Here is a 17,478-nt window from a genome sequence, read left to right as displayed (position 1 = left end):
AGAGTGTTGCGCGAGTGAGAGAACTCTTTCGTCCACTCTCGCTCACTCTCGACCGAGCATACAACGCATAGTCGAGATGAGCTTATAACGAGAATTTACTGTACATTGAAGGCGATTGAAGTTTGAACGTGTAAAAATAAATACACATTTTTTTATAAATAAATTCCGGTTTCTTTTGGGTAGTTACCCCCCTCCGTATGTCTGTGATTTTTTTTATGACTGCCAGTAGTTTATTAAGGGAATATTTCAAAGCTGTTTATGTTGATTTCGTATATTTTAACCAGCAACTGTTTCATGAGGTTGCAATCATGACTTTCTGCTAAATAACTAGGCACGTTACGCGAGCTACTTAACCAGCATTCTGAATTGTGAATGTCGGCGATAATCCTCAGGGATAAGAGGATTTGCGCAAGGATTTCCAATCATTTGCATACGCACGCGTTAGGGGCGAAATTGACCAATCACATCCCCTTGCGTCGTCCACGTGACTTGCACTATTGTTTCCTCGATTGGCTAATTTGGTTATGCATAGTGCCCGACGCATCACGGGAACGTCGTCGTGAACGGCGTGGCGCATTGTACATTCAGCTGTAACGGTAATTTCCACGCTGGAAAATTAAATCCCCATTGTGCTTGCTAAATATACTTCAACAAACATTTTAGGCTCCAAAACAAAAACTGAACAGTTTTAGCACGTTTTGATAATTGAAAGTAAATTTCCATCAATGGGGGTCAACTTGCTCCCTCATCTGTAAACACTTTGAAAATTATTTTAGGTTGTAAAATAAATTTGCTGTAAATGCCTTACATCGAATTACAATTTTATAACATTTTAACTGTGCTGCTACTGTTTCGATAACCTCTTATTCTTTTTACATTCTATTTCATATAAATTGGGTGCTACTGCTCCCTGCAAAACAAAAGAAACTTTTTCGAAAAAGCCAAAAAGTCACATATAATGCACATTTTTAACTAAACAAACATGTTTTTTTTTCTCCAAAGCTTATGATGTTAATAAACGTTGTGTCAAAGAACGAGTCTGGGTTTATTTCTTTGCAATCAATTGGAAATGAAATGTTCCATTTTCGATAAAAACGACTGTCTAGCACCCTTAAAGGGGACTACTGTAAAGGTTACCACATGACAGTGCAATGTATCACAATTTATTTACGCCAAGCACCGTGTCGTTTGCACATGATTGCCTTGTATCTGCTGAAGCTAAAAACATCGTGCCTCTGTGTCCGTTCTGTGACCTTTTTCGCCGGACAAATCCAATTTGAACGCATCCTCAGCCGGTTGTAATAAAAATAAACGGTCGAGACAGGGCCAAGTCGATGCTGCATTCGCCCGTGGAGCAGAATAGAAACGGGAAAGCGGCTATCGCGGGCATCAAATTGCAGTTTCAATTCTCAACTCCATTAAAGTTCCGTGACTTTGTAATTATACCCAGTGACGCGGCAGTAAATTGCGTTTTTAGATAGCTGCAACGCACACTACCGCTCATAAGAATCCACTGTAATGCTTTGTAAGTTATAACGTCAATATTCCCCAATGCAAACAGTGCCAGCTGAAGGCGAGCATTAATTATCAATAAAAATGTCACCATTAAGTCGCGCAGAAAATTAAATACTCTTCCCGTCTATGTATCCGACTCTCTGAGAAATAAATGCTTCGTGACATTCACAGAAGCCTGCAATTAAAATATTTTAATTTTCCTGACAATTCTCCCATGCTAATTATAATCGAGCACAGAGGTCTCTTTTAAATTTTCGATACAAATTTCTCACTGTTCTGCTCAATTTCTGAGGATGACTCTGGAAGCCATTGTGTTACATTTTGGCTACTCGAGGGTGTTATGATGTTCCGATAGCGTGCCAGTGGAAATTGTTCTGCGACTGTATTCAATGCAAAATTGAGAATTTTTAAAAAATGTTTCAATTGTCAGTAATAATCTATTCATAGTGGACGTGGTCGATTCTTTGTTTATAACAGGTGGCGCAAAAGTCACCACCCGATGTTGAAGCTCCTAATTTTTTTAACTTCAGGTATATGTCAGCGATGTTTTGACATTTCAATAGAAGAGACTCGCGAAATTTATTTTCCATAAAGATGAGTAAATATACCATACAAGAACGCGGAAAAATTGTGACGATATTTTTACATAATAATTCGTCGATGGTACGTGAATTTAGACGAATGTTTAAAGGCTTTCTTCTTTGGGGCCATTTGAAGGCATTGGTTTACGTGAATATCCCACAGAGTTTACAATAATATTAAAGGACAATATTCAACGCGAAACCGAAAGCTAACCTCAAAAATACTTCACATGGAAAATGCACTAAAAAGGGCCCAAAATTGCATTTGTTGGATATCATCTTTGGAACTCGATGTCATAAAATTTATAAAAAGTGCCATAAAAAACACGCCAGGTTGTTTCTATTAAAACCAAAGCTATAAACTAAGAAAATCGGACGACGACTTTCGCGCCATCTTTTACTTCGTGTTGCACTTAATTTATGGCAACCCGGAGCACGGCCAGCCTCGTCCCGTTGGTACACGGTGTAACTGAACGGGCTTTAATGCAAATGAAGAATAATATTGTACATTGTCTCAAAATGAAGTTTACGTAAGCCTGGGAAAAGGCTTCATCTCATTATGCCGGAGGTTTAATATAAATTCTGCACGCGCGACAGAACCGTCAGGAGAAATTGGATTAAAAATCCCCGGCTGAGCCCGCGACGAAAATCGGGATTCAATTATTAAACGAATTTCCGCGGGGCACAGTCGTGTTTGAAATTTAGACGCGGGGAGGGAAACGTGTCGGGACACTTTGGGCAAACCGAAAACACGATATTCGTTAGCGCGGAATAAAACGAAGACACCGATTCCGATTGGACGGTAAAAAATTTGTTCTATATTATTATTGCACAGTTGAATGTTTGTTGAAGCGAGTAAATTCAGAGGCATCGCGCAGTGTGGTAAGAAGGCAATGGGGTTAAATTAACAACCTGAACAAAGATTCGCGACGGACTATGGAACGTGTACTGAGGACTTGCAGATTTGAAAGTCGTGTTTGTGTCAGATAGACGTACACAGTGGATATGTGGTATTTCCCTGATTTAGTAAGTTTCTGAAACTAGAAACTAGGTGCACAGTAGGGTGGCCCTTATTTATAATTGTCGAATTTTTCTTTTGTTTTGTTGCTCTCACCCCCTAGAACGGTGCCATTTGATAAAAAAAAATAATCCCTGAGAAAGTTTATTGCAATCGGACAACAGGAAAGTTTAGAATTCGTCGATAGTTCGAATTTAAAGATTTTCTCAAAAGTAGTAAGCTCCATCGAAATTTTGTTCAAATAATATTAAAAACGCTGTTATCTGAAAAATGTTTGGAAGCACGAAAAAATTATATCTACAGTAATTGTAGAAAATTGAATGCTCTTTTAATATTGTTTGGGCAAAATTTCGATAGGGCTTACCATTTTTTAGAAATTCTTCCAATTCAAATCATTGATGAATTCTAAACTTTAAGGTCTGGTCGGCACCCTTTCCTGTTGTCCGATTGCAATAATATTTTTCAGGAACTATTTTTTTATGAATTGGAATATTAGGGGGTGGGAGCAAAAGAAATCGCAGGTTGAAAATAAGGGCCACCCTAGTGCACAGTACTAAGGCGTTAATTTCTTCATTTTGAATCACACATAAAAATAAAGTTAAATGAACTGATGATAAAAAAATTTTAAAAATAAACCTGTTGTCTTTGAAAATTATTACTGTACCCAGGCAGCTCATGGTACTGCGATCTAACCCCCTCAAAAAATGAGTTTAAGTAAACTGACGATGTGAAATTTGCAAAATAACAGTTATTAGTAGACTTCGGAAGTTTATGCAAATATGATATTTATTACGATAATTACGACCTCCCTATTTTAAGAAAATCGAATACGCCATATCATGGCCGCTACTATACTCGAGCTAAGTAAGTTGTGTGCTCGCTAGAAATAAATAAATAGGACATTCTTTAAAATAAAAAATATTATTTGAAAACCCTCTAATGACGAAACATATTTCTATCAAAGTTTCACTTGTTTAGTCCTTTTCTATAGAAATGTGTATTTGCATAAACATCCGCAGTCTACTTATTACTATACCCTAGTTACTAGTATCCTAGATCCCCCTGGCCTAGCCCGCTCCTCAAGCCGAAACGAGAAACCAAACCACCACTTCCCCACTTGCATCCACCACTCAGGCGAACCTATCCCCCTCACCAAGCCCTATTCAACTTCCACGACTTCCAAAGTCTCCTCCATCTTTCTAAATCCCCTAAACGATGTACCAAGTCCCCCGGAAGGGACAGTCCCGGCGGAAACGGGCAAAGTATCCTCCACTATAGCCGCCTTCTCGCCACACAGTGCACTCGGCCAAGTAGCCCAGAAATTGACCGGGCCGCTCCTTTGCCCAGCTTCCTGGCTCCCGAATCACTTATCGATCAGCTGGAAGATCGCGGGCGAACAAAGGCCCGGACCAATGGGCTCCCTGTCGTTGCAGGTCTGCTCCTTTGTGGTGAACAGGCCGTACGCGGTCATCAGCTCGTGCGTCTCCTTCTGGATCCCCGGCCTGGTGATGATCGTCATGTACTGTAAGATCTACAAGGAGGCGGTCAGGCAGAGGAAGGCGCTCAGCAGGACGTCAAGTAACATCGTCCTGAATAGCGTCCACCACCACAGGTCCTCCACGAGGCAACACCACCATCAGCAGATGCTGCTACAAGCGGCGGCGGAAACTGGTGAGCTTGCATCGCATACGTAGAGAGCTTTGCCGTGTCTCTGTAACTGTACCCTGTCGTTCGAGTGCAACTCCTACTCGCCTTGCCTCCGAGAAGCCATTCCTTTCGGGGCACTTGTGCAAGTGGCTGGAAGGAATGTAGTCAGGTGGTGGAGGCAGTGGGGGCTGGCGAAGATGATTGAACACTGAGGCGTCGGAAGACTGTGGGGGAGGGTTTTTGTAACGTTTTTGGGGAGGAGTGCTTTAATGGTCTGAGTATGTCGACTTGGAAAGGGGTGATGTGTAAGGCACTATGGTGGTCAAGGATCAGTTGAGTCTGCGAAAAGTACCTAACTACTTAGATTCCTTCCACCTGTTATGCACGGTTACTTTAGCTATTTTAGCCCTCGAAGGCTTTTGCGTTATTGTCAGGTGGAAGTTTGTGGAAGTTTGAAGTGGGGGCCGATTTTTGGGTGGGAGTGATTTTCTTAACAGGATGGTAGCATTTGTGGAAGGTGCTGAGAGAAGTATAAAGATGATTGTGGAGTGTATTGAAATTCAGTCTTGCAGCTGTTACTTGAATGAGAAGATGGTGACTGTGGAATTAGAATAAAAGTGAGTCCATCGAGATCGTTTCCTCCACTGTGAAGAGTTTAGTAGATCGAGATAGCTCTTCAGTAGCCCTGAGTCGCCAAAAGACTTTGGTCTGACTATAGCCCCCAACGTTTCCAGAAATTAATTATTCACTGAATATGTTTAACTAGCTTTACTACTAAGCTTCGCCCGAAATTTGAATTCTAATTTTATAAAAAAAAAAATTTTGTTGTGAAAATAGTCACATTCGTCTGGATTAGCTAGGCATAATAAGCTGGGACACATTTCGTGACCCCCAGAGTTAATCCTTCGAAAGTTTTTAGGTGACAGACAAACACACAAACACTTTCTGCTTTATATATTAAGATACAGACAGCAACTAGGTACTATTCCATGTTAACACGCCACCTTCCAATTGCTGCTGGACTTAATCAAAACTTTCTCACAGCTATCTGTGCTACATCTTACATTCTGTCAGGAAGAGTTCCTCTCACAGCTAAATTTCTCACAACACGTTCGACTGTCCCCACCAGAAGAAATCGTTTCACCTGGAATTTCACCAGCCAATTCTGAGACATCCTGTAACACACCGAAATTTTATAAATACCCCAGTCTGGCCGCTTTTAGCCAGCCACTTGAATTATCCAAAATATCGCTCAAGCAATAACGGCTAATTATTTCGGTCCCTTGCGTGATTAATTTTTGATAATCCCGCAAATTTATTTATTTTCATCGCCGTGAGAGCAGTATCGAATGATGGACGACGGTTCCGTCGCTGAAACTCTGGCGGCGGTGTTAATTAAAGTTGATTACGAACTCTCGCGCGATAAAGTAGCCCGTGGAATTTTCACTTAACCGTGGTCTGTTTTTTCGAAGAGTTAATTAAAGATGTGGCGACCGCGTCGTAATACGTCCCGCGGGGAAATTGCGTTCTCCCTGTGGGACAGCAAAATATGACGAGGACTATTTGAGAAATCTCGTGAATTTTTAACTCGGCCAGGTCCTACAGTCTCCCTCTTCCAAACCCACCCTCGAAATCTCGCTTCCAGACAGTCAGTCCCGCAAGCAGCGCGTAACGCGACGGAGGAGAGGGCCGACGGGGGCTCCTTACCGCCATTGCCGACGCCTATAACTCGATTACAGAAGACGTAATCCTTAATCGTCTTACGCGCCGCGTGTCGCCGTGACGGTCTTCGTCCGCGTTTCTCGTCCGAGCTAATACCCACCGCAGATATTTCTAATACCGTTGCCGCCGCGAAGAGGAACGCGGAAGCGGTGAACGCTCCCGCGAAATCCTCTTAGGTGGCTCGTGCCAGGAATGCCAAGGAAAATGCAGCCTCCGATCGCTTTTGCCAGCTCCCAGTGGCTCCGGAGACCGCCCCGTGCCATTTTCTGTCCGCCGCGTCGACCTTGCGTAGCAACGGGACCCGACGCTCTCTGGAATCCTTTCCGGTCTACTGGGGGCCGTTCCTCCTCCTCGCGCTTCTGTGTTTAAACCTTGCTAGAATATTCCCAGCGCGCTAATGCCGTTCACTTCGTCGGGACTGCTTTCGGCACGTCTAATTGATTCCTCCCTCGTCATCGCGAAGGATGAATAGTCCCAGAATAGCAAGGGGTGAGATGGATACTTGCGATGGTGGGAGGGTATTCCTTTCTAGAGCCGCGCTATTGTTGGCTGCAGGGACTGTAGCCGAAAAGCGGTGTAATCAGCTTTGAAGCCTGTAATCTGATGGCTGCCTGGGGCCAAGAATCGTGGCTGCAGCCGCTGGTGGAAGAAGGCGGGAGGGGAGTTAAGCAGATAATGGATTGGTTCGATAAAGGTTAACGGGGACCTTGCAACGTCGCTTGTGAAAGGGTCCAAGTATCGTGCTTCTTATAAAACAGTTTGTTCTTTTTTTTTTTAGAAAAGTTAAGACCTGACGAAGGTACGCGTGAGATTAGGCGGTAGACATAATTGGCATCTGGGGTGTTAGGACTTTCTGCAGGAGTACAGCCAAGGTGCAGAAGAAGGTTTCCACAAACCAGCTTCTGGTTTTGGGAAAAAGAACATTGGAAATTTTGAAGCAAGCGTTTGGGAACGGTCTATGGTGCGATTGCTACCGTAGGTGGCGCCACGGTAGTTCGGTATAAGGTGAATGCCCCAATTTCTGTTCGTTTAAGAGGTTACTCGTCGTAAAGGAGGTGTGCAAAATTTATTTCTGATCAAAACTTGCAGAGTAATTGATTAATTCTTTAATAATAAATAAAAAAATTATAAAATTATTTAAGAAAGATATTTCAAGATGTTTCACTATTAGTAATTTGTAATTAAATAGAATGCTCTAAATGTCCGTATTTCTGCTCACGAAAAATAGCGATGTACACTAGGCGCCAGAATCGGCTTCCCTTCGGAAATTTGGCAACGTTGCATGTCACTGGAACCGCTGAGTTATGCCTAGTGACATGCAACGTTGCCGAATTTCCGAAGGGAAGCCGTTTTCACGCCTAAATAATGTACGTATTTCTATTCACCATTTGTATCAATTTCTGCTCACATAATATGTTGCCTTTTGAGGTTAAAATAAGTTACATCTTTTATGGAGAGGTTTTATAACACAATAGTGAAGCACAAAAGAATGCTAAATAAAAAATAAAATACCTTAGAATAGAAATAGAGGTTAAGCATACATTGAGTTGTGAGGTTATGTTACTAAAATTTTGGTGAGTCGAAATGCTGACATGACGGCGATTCAGTTGACCCTAAACCTAATCACCTGTTTTCTACTTATAAAAAAATTAAAAATAGTAAAAGCATCTAAATCCAAAGCACAAGACGATATTTGTTTTTGATATTAAATAAGAACTTTTACTGCAAAAACTATTTTCTCCCCAATTATCGAATACAAATAGTGGCGCTGTTCCTTAGCACAAACAGCTAGAACACGATCGAAAAATCATGAGTCTGTTATTTTAAAAGTTTCTGGTTGCTTATGCTGCACTTTGATTCGCCCCAAGCTCGTGCAACACTCGCGTGAATATTCAAATAATTTTGTATTATTTTATTGCAACTATAGTACAAACGTAACGCTTATAATAATAATAAAAATACGAAATGAGTAGAAATGGGGAGACAAGCAGAAATGGGGAGGTCATTTGTATGTAAAGTTCGGAACAGAGTGATATCGGAGAATCGACTTTAGGGTAATTGGTAACGCGTCTGACCAGTACCCGCAGGATCTTGAGTTCGAGTCCCGTCGTCCGAGATTGCTTTTTTTCGCCTACAGGATCGACTATAATAATTGCTTTAATTCTAAAATAAGTGCTCTTAAGTTTTAACGATCAACAAAAAATAGTTTCCACTCCAGAAAAATAAGAAAGGTCCTGTTCTACTAATAACTGTCGAAATAAAGACACCCAATATGGTTGCCCTTTCCACCTAATGGTTTCGATGAAAAGCTGAGTAAATCGGTTGAGGACCTTAAGTTGAAAAACTTCTACGAGCCACAAATGTCAATTCTGCGAACTTTATCCACTCAACCTCCATTTCAATTCTTCCAAATGCCTGAAAATCCCCCCGGAAGAAGCCCTTACCTCACCACTGGTAGATATTCCCATATAAAAACACTTGGTCTACCGCAGTTTCTTAAAAGTACCATAAAATATTACCGCGAGCACTTACGCCAGGAACAAGTTCGCCAAGTGAAAGTTTACCAGCATAAAGATTCCCCTGTGCCCTCAACAAGAAGCCCCAAGAGAGAGAGAGGAGGCGGCTGCATCGAGAGCGCGCGTGTCCAATTCGGAAAATGTTCTTCGCCCCAGTGTCGAAAAGCCTCGATTTCCGCGCATGTATCCAATGTCGAATCGAGAGGATCGTTTTGTTCGACGTTCCACTCAGCGCGGTTGAAACGGTCTGCACGGTTTCAGCTTCCTATTCAGGGGCAGCGGCCGTCGAGGAAAAAGGCGCGAACGTTGACGTTCAGCCGCGTTTTGATCGGTGGCAATTGCGGTTTACAATTAAGGGCGCCGATTGAAAGCGGTCGAGCAGACCGAGCCGATTAAATGGGGTTCCGCGGTCCCGTGATAAAATCGCGGTCGTCGGGGCTATTTTCGCCGGCCACGGTCGGCAGCGATAATCGGTTTCGTATGGCTTCCGACAATTACAGGCGAATGGAAAAACTGATCGATTTCGAGGGAGAAGCGCGCGCTGGAGCACGATCGAGCGAGAGAATGTTAAACGCGACACGGAGCTTCGCGTTTCCGTAAACCATGAGTCGATCCGCGATATTGCGAATGCTGCGCGGATGTACTTCCGCTGGGATGCAATCGGCGCTTTCGGGATGAACGGTGCGAGGGGCGGGGGAACTGTAATATCCTCTGCGGTGGATCGTTTTTGTATGGAGGGTTTAACCCTTTCGCTGTAGTTACTGAATTGTATTTGCAGTATATTGGACCTGCAATTATATAGTCACTTTGTTCACGAGAGACTGCCACGTTCGTTCGAGCACAGTATGACAGTAATTTTATTTTTGATATTAAAATAATAGTCGTGCCTCAGCTGATGTTACTCCAGGCGTCAAGAAGTGACACTATTCTTTGCTAATCAGCATTAAAAATTAATTATTAATTTTTACTTTTGTCATTTTCCAAGTACACGCTTATGATGTTAGTTCTTACTTTTGATTATGTTATTTGGCCGTCTACGTTTGCTTTTTGTGTATTCTATTGTGTTGGTTTTAGTTTTGAGTAGCTTTAAATGGTAAGGTTTGTAACAGCTGACAGCTGTACCTCGCCTTTTGCACTTCTCTAGTGTTATATGTGCTATTCAAATCTAACTATTCTGTTTCTTTTTCCTCTTTCTGTTTTCGCTTTTTTTTATATGTTTTCCATTGCAAAGTCTACTGTGCAATAAATAATTAAAGAGAAGCAATGTAGTGGCTTTCGAATTTAGGTATTCTTCTTAATTTATGCGAACGAACCTGCGAGTCAGCGTGACTCTGTGTACTTGTACCTGAAGAAATGTTTGAGTTTTAGTGCCGGCGATCTTTTCTCATCGGTTTAAAATGTTGAAATTAATTTCAGTGGAAGAGCTAATAAATTGCTTAATACGATAAGGTAATTGATTCTGATTTTATCAAGGGTGAAATGTTCGCTCGCGACCGGCTTCGTAGTAGCGAGATGGTTAACAGTGGAGGTGGAAAGTGGTTTTTGATTCTTTGATGTGGGTAGGCTGAGAAAGGTGAGGGAGAATTTAAGCGCACATTGTAGGAAGGATAATAGCGTGTTTAATTATTGGGGGCTCGTGAAAAAACCTTGTTTGTTGAATTAAAAACTGATTTTAATGGGGTTGATTTCAAAATAAATGAGAATTGGATGTATCGCGTGAAAGAAATACAAATCGCCATGGAGTTCCTGCATGTACAGTGACTCGCATTAATATTCGGACACTTTTTAAAATCGCATAACTTTTTTAGAATTTGTCCAAACAACTTGAGTTTTTTTGAGAAGCTAGTTTTTTTTTAATTTTCATTACAAGCTAACAAAAAACAGTTTAAAAATCGACCTTTACTATTCTTTTCGCTATTCCAACCAAATACATTTTTTTTCTTCAAAAAACGCGTCAGTTAGCAAACTAATCCTTCTAGCTTCTCAAAAAAAAAACTCAAGTTGTTTGGACCAATTCTAAAAAAGTTACGCGATTTTAAAAAGTGTCCGAACATTAATGCCAGCCACTGTATTTACCAAACTCCATGAGTGGAAGAGATATTCAAACGCGGAGAATCGGAATGAATCCTGACTTCTTTCAGTCAAAATTAACATGGTCGCCTTGTAATCAGAGAGCGACTATAACATTTTACAACCACATATTTGCATATTTAACGAGAAACATTCAAGCAACATTCGCACGCGGGGTGCAACAATACCTCCTGAATAAAAAACAATTGATTTCCAATTACAAAGCCCCCTCGCAATTACTTTCACCTGTTTCATGGTAGCAGTCCATTACTCATCAAAGGCTATTGGAAAATCCATTTGCACAGTTTCCACTGTGGCATCCTCTCCGGAATACACCGTGGAACCGAGAATCCGAATGCAACAAGCTGTCTTTTATTAACACAAAATGCTGTTAATTTACAAAAACGTATAAAGCTGTCAATAATCATTTTACACCTGCAAGTGTCTGATAAGAGCAATCGGTGATCAAGGACCTTCCTATTTAAATCCTAAAAGCTATCAAGAACCGTTCTACATTTGCTTTAATTCTAGCCCGCATGCCATCAAAGTCCAAGCAGCCCCGAAAGCCATAAAAAACGAAAGTTCGTCCATGCATTTGAATTTCTGTCGCTAACAGCCTATAAAATCATCAAACGTAACCTGAACAATCGATTCACGGTTACCAATCGCCGCGGCAAGGTGCTGGAATCAAGCTCTGAAACAACGTCGCCGCGCCAGAATGGGCGCGTGCAAATCGCTTTCGGAGCGGATTGTTTTGCTTTCGACGCGGAAAGCGAGAGTCGCGACTGAGCGCGCTGGAAAGGCAGCCATCGACTGGCACAATCGAACGAGCCCTATCAAATATTCGCTGATCAAACGCTGATACCGTTCGCGGCGCGGGAAGGTCGATCGATGGAAAAAAGCATTAGCGTAAACACGGCCGGCAAGCTCGCGCTGCTATCGAAGGCGCGCGACTGCAGAAAGCCGTTGTCGAAATGTTCGTTTTATTGCCGCACGCCTCGGCGCGACCCCCTTTCCCGAACATTTCCGTCCCAGCAATTTTACAGATTTTATTCCCTCGCGCACTATGCTCCTGGCACAGGAATATTCGCCGCGTGATTTCGGAGGATTTCCCTCGGAGCTTAGGGGTGGTTTTGTTTGTCACGAATTTTAATTGGTTGCCAGGGCTGTTTAATTGAAATTTAAATTCCTATTGTTCGGACTTTTTGCTACTTCTTTAAGGATTCCCAGTTTGTTAGTTTCGAAGGGGTTTTATTGAAAATTAGTGCGATCATTGGGGAGCAATCTTTCTCGACACAGTTTGGTCAATTTTTAATTAGATTTGTGGAACTTCTCTGGGGGGTTAAAATGTAGAGTGACATCGCAGGTGTTATTTTTCCTTTTTAGAAATTACTGTAATAATTCTCGAGGAATTTTAGTGATAAGTAGCTTTCCTTTTATATAATTATTATTATTTATTCCACGGGCAAGGACCTTTTAGTTTACAACTATCAGTTCATAAAGTTAGTAAAGAAGCAACGCGAAATAAATGAAAAGAGAAGGAAAGCCGGTACATAAATAAATAAACAATAATACAGGAAAATAATGGAACTAGTGAACTAATAAAATTAAAATTAGAATTAGAATTAAAGGACGTGTACAGAGACGTTACTGCGGGGCAAAGCCGGCGAGGGATATTTAAAAGTGGCCAATTTGGCATTAAAAAAATCAAAAACATGTTCGCTATAAAGATTCGCTAATTTCCAAATTCTGTTAATGGAGTTGTTCGTACGAAACGAAGGGTTGCGTCTCGATGCGTAGAAAAGAGAAGGCGATCTGAGAGAAACAACAGGCGCATAAGGGTTGATCTTCTTCGACTCCTTTTAGACTTACTCAACGCAATATTTTTTCAAAAATATCTTATTAGCATCCCCTGCGTCGAAGACTGTAGGTGACTCTGTTTACCACAGCCCCTATTCCCTTTCCGAAGATCTTTACAGCGAAGAGACGCTGACGCAGGACGCCGTCGCGGGACGTCTCTGCGCGAATAAGGGGGAGCAGCTGAAAATGGTAAACAGTGAAGGGGCCATGCTCGATTCTGCGTCGCCTTTAATGACCAGTCATTAATAACAGCGCGGTACGTGCGGGAAATTTACGAGCGCGCCTGTTCAACTGCAGTTGCAACGAAATTACGAATCGACTGCAAGCTTTCCCACCCCCTGCGCCCTCCCCCCCTTCCATTCATCCCTCATCCAGTGCGCAGAGGACTCGCCAGCCAGCTGACCTTGACCCTTACACGTACCCTGTCATCGCTGGCATTTTGCTCTGGCAAGGACGACGAATCGAACGGGGATGGAGGGGGAGATTTTCAGTGGCTGTGGGTACTCGGTTCTTTTATCCCTCTCGCAAATTTTGAAAGTGTTCTTCCGCAGTGACCAGACTTCTCCCAGACGTTCCTCGAGCTTTAGTGGTAATTTAAGTTGATAAATTAAGAAGCTGGAGGGGTGGAAATAGGGTTGCCAACCGTACTATAGTATGTAGTACTGTACTATATTTTTTTCTACTGTACTATACTTTTGTCTACTGTACTATACACTGTTAGAAAAAGATACAGTACGCAAAAATACTATATTTTCGATACATCGATAAAAATCTACAATTTTTACTTATTTCTTTACTTTAGGGCAACATCGAAACTTTAATCTACGAAATTAAACTTCAACCGAGAGGGTGTTTTCTGTAATGAATATGAAGTGGTGGGTTAGAGAGAAATACAGCCAGTTTATCTCTCATAAAAAATGCTAATTCGGAGTTTCGGTGCAATCAAACCTTTAAAATATTGATTTGTGTTTGGACTCCCTAACTAAGTTTAGGGCCATACTTTTGAGGAGTCTGTCATCATCCCTATCTCCTTAATGTCCGCTCATTGGTTTAGTCTTGTTGCTTGTTTGTAGACTGTTACGTTTGTGTTCTTTATATCTTGTTTTCTTTATCTATATTTTAATTTTATATTTTATACTTCTTGTACATTATGTTTATATTTTGTAGTCTAAAGGGTTCTCCCGTTTATATAATAATAATAATAATAATAATAATAATAATAATAAAATGTTTGTTAAAGACAATTGATAATGCAAAATGCACGAAAGATATGGATTTAAAAAATAACAGATGTTTTAATGGAGTTTTATTTTGTACCACTTTCCTCTAAGAAGTACTATATTTTTTCACAATGTGGTATATTTTTCATCACATTTGGCAGTGCAGTACTATATTTTCCCGAACAGAAAGTTGGCAACCCTAGGTGGAATTGGTCAGCCGCGGATGGAAGTATAATTCTTCCCCCTTTTTCTGCCCCCTGGTAAGTGTTGGTAGTGGCTTTTAAGTTCTTACCTGCTCTAACGTTTTCGGTAGACCAGGGAAGTTGATAAAATGAAGGGGTGAGGTAAAAGGCTGCAAGTGGAGGTGAGTGTCCGACTTTTCTCCTCCACGCGAGTTCTCGAGCAACTTACTTTTCCCGCGGAGGTACCGAATGATTCCGAACGCCACTGCAGTTGGAAACTATTTAAAGATCTAGCAAGTCTGTGCCCTCGCGTTTCTGTTATTTTCTCGCAGCACAATTGAGGAAGATATAACAAATCTATTAAACCTCTCAATGTCAAACTCTCGCCAAATTACTCACAAAATTCTGACTCTGTTTCAAACAACGCTCTAACCTCCCCTTAATTTATAAACTACAGAAACACCAAAACAATTTTAAAATAATTCTGACAAAATTCCTCCAAATTCTTAAAACAGTGCTACGCACACAGCTGTGCGAAAATATTTTCAAAAATCTCATCCCTGTCGCGACCATTTCCATTACTTACATTTGGTTGTTGCTGGAATTTTTGTCTCACGATAGAAAGAACCCAAATATAAATAAACGCCTCTGAATCTCCCAGGAAAAACACTTTCGACGTCCCAGAAATTCTATGGTCTCCGGTATGAATTTTCGAGGGGATTCGATTGTTCGTTTTGATCGATTCGGGGCGACTCGAAGCCGTCACTAGCGGCGGTGGAGGCCGCCAGTGGTAACGCATCGCATGGATCAGCCATAAGATTTCCTGTGTCTCGAGCAGCGGCCTTGACCTCGCTCGATCCCACATCATCGCCGGCATTCGGGCTGAATGGCGGTTAGCCGAACGAAAACGAAGGGTTGGGTGGCCGTGGAAGGTCAGGGTGACAGTTACCCAAGAGGTGTTTTTGTCCTTGAATCGCTGCGGATGCAGTCCCACCGTCGGCAACCTCTTTCGCGTTACGCAAACAGGATTTCGCGATTCTGTTATGGAAACAAGCAGCCTCCCACGCTTACGCGAGCAGCGTATGGAATAATGCTCCGGCGTTATCCACAGGGGGATTATATCACCGGCAATTCAGCGGATTCCCCGCGAAAAATCTCCTTCGAATGAAAAGAATTAATCGTCGCTACTGCAGTTGGGAAATTTCTTTTTTAAACGATTTTATTCAGCCTCGATCCCCTGTTCGTACGTTTGTATGTTCGCTTCAAATCTGGCAACTCAAATCTAACAAACTACCAGCTATCCAATTGTTTTGCAACTCTGCAGGCGTGCGTAGTTTGGATGACAATGTAATGTTTGAAAAAAAAAATTCACCACGAGGGGGTGAAAAAATTACCCAGTCATCGATAAATATAACCCATAACCACAAACACAAAGGACTTGCAATCAGCCTGTAACCACAAATCAATTTAATCGACATAAAATCAGCAAAATCAAAAGTTACAAGGGAAGATCCCGAAGTCGAAAATTCAAAGAATTCTGAAAGTTTGTGGAGATGTAGGGGATTTCCTCCTGATTACAGCGCAATTTTTGTTTGTCGCCCAAATTCACTCGAAGGGGGGGGGGGGGGAATTAACCTGTGAAAATTCGGCTATTTTCCGATTTTGTGTTATAACTCGCGAAATGTAAGAGATAGAAAAAAAGTTTCAAGACAAAAGTTACTTCTTTTAATTAGATCTAGCATTTTGTAAAAAAAATTATTTGACAGTTTACGAGTTATAACAAAATCGGAAAATAGCCGAATTTTGAGAGGTCAATTCCACCCCCTTAGAGTGAATTTGGGCGGCAAACAAAAATTGCGTTTTAATCGGGAGGAAATTCCCTACATATTCACAAAGTTTCAGAATTTTTTGAATCTCCGAGTTCGGGATGTTCCCTTGTTAGACACTAAAACGTAAATAATAAAAAAAATATAAAAAAATTGATGTTAAACGATTTTATTTGAAATGCACTAAAAATTAAAAAACAATGCATTTCTTGTACCCAATTTCGATGGTGTTTTTCACTTTAAATAGAATCGTGGAGCAGGATATTTCATAACAGAATGTGAATCAATTAATACAGAACCAAGCGTCGAGATGAATTTGTTGTGGGATATCCTGCTGCACGATTTTATTTAAAGTAAAAAACACCATCGAAATTGGGTGCAAGAAATGTATTGCTTTTTAATTTTTAGTGCATTTTAAATAAAATCGTTTAACATCAAATTTTTTTATATATTTTTTTATATAAATAAGATCCTCGTTTACTTTCCATCTCTTACAATAACCAATACGCAGATTGTTGCATGTTAATTTGAACTTGTAAAATAATAAATTATAGACATTTTGTCCATTGGCTCATGTCTTCTGTACTTAATAATATAAAATATAAAATTTTGGCTACGAGTACCCAGGGTTTTTTTTAAAATAATTATTTAGCTATAATATCTCCGGGTGTAGTCCGCAATTTCCTTTCTCACGGTGAAGCTGGAAAGTTATCACTTTGTGGGCAAGAAGCTTGGCGACGAGGAAAAGAATGCCTAGTTTGCATCGGAATTGCGAAGCAACGCGCTGGTTCCAATTTTCGACCAACGGCAAAGAATCCCAAGAATGAAATAGTTGAGATATTTGCATGGATCCGAGAAGTTGGAAGAAGTATTCGGGCTGGTGCTTGATCTACGGGCTGGAAAAGGAAATAGTGGAGAACGCAGCGGCGAATTCTGGATTCCACGCAATTAGCGGGGTCCTCAGCGGACGTTGATGAATTATGGTTGAGCAGCCATAGGGGAATGGCATTGTTGAATTATTCATTCATTTTCGCAATAAATTAGACAGTCCCCCGCGATTTGTCATGGTTCCAGCGAAAAAAGGCATTGGAGGACAGTCGTCGCTTCTTTTGGCAGAAAATTTTTCAGGGCATCTTTCGAGCGTGCAATTTTAATTAACTGCCAAACAGAAATAGGGGATGAAATGTGAAATGTAAATAGTAACCTGGATATTATGTTTGAAACAGAAGCTGTGAGTTGTTAATTATTGTGTGTTATTTGAATTTTTGTTGTACATAGAGTATTTTTCTAAAGCACTAAGGACATATTATTTTACTTATAA

At 41.1% G+C, this 17,478-nt stretch overlaps 1 protein-coding gene across 2 annotated transcripts in view; it reads left to right on the top strand.

Moving 5' to 3' along the window:
- The window catches only part of LOC143375951 (octopamine receptor beta-1R), a 153,242-nt gene that overhangs the window by 11,430 nt on the left and 124,334 nt on the right, over nt 1-17,478 (top strand). For both annotated transcript variants that reach the window (XM_076825664.1, XM_076825665.1), the window contains exon 3: nt 4,548-4,785. In XM_076825664.1, coding sequence (XP_076681779.1) covers nt 4,548-4,785 — 238 coding nt within the window. The remainder of the gene's footprint in view (nt 1-4,547; nt 4,786-17,478) is intronic.

The sequence above is a fragment of the Andrena cerasifolii genome, chromosome 13 (assembly GCF_050908995.1).
Source record: "Andrena cerasifolii isolate SP2316 chromosome 13, iyAndCera1_principal, whole genome shotgun sequence".
NCBI lineage: Eukaryota > Metazoa > Arthropoda > Insecta > Hymenoptera > Andrenidae > Andrena > Andrena cerasifolii.
This window is presented reverse-complemented; position numbering and strand designations above follow the sequence as displayed.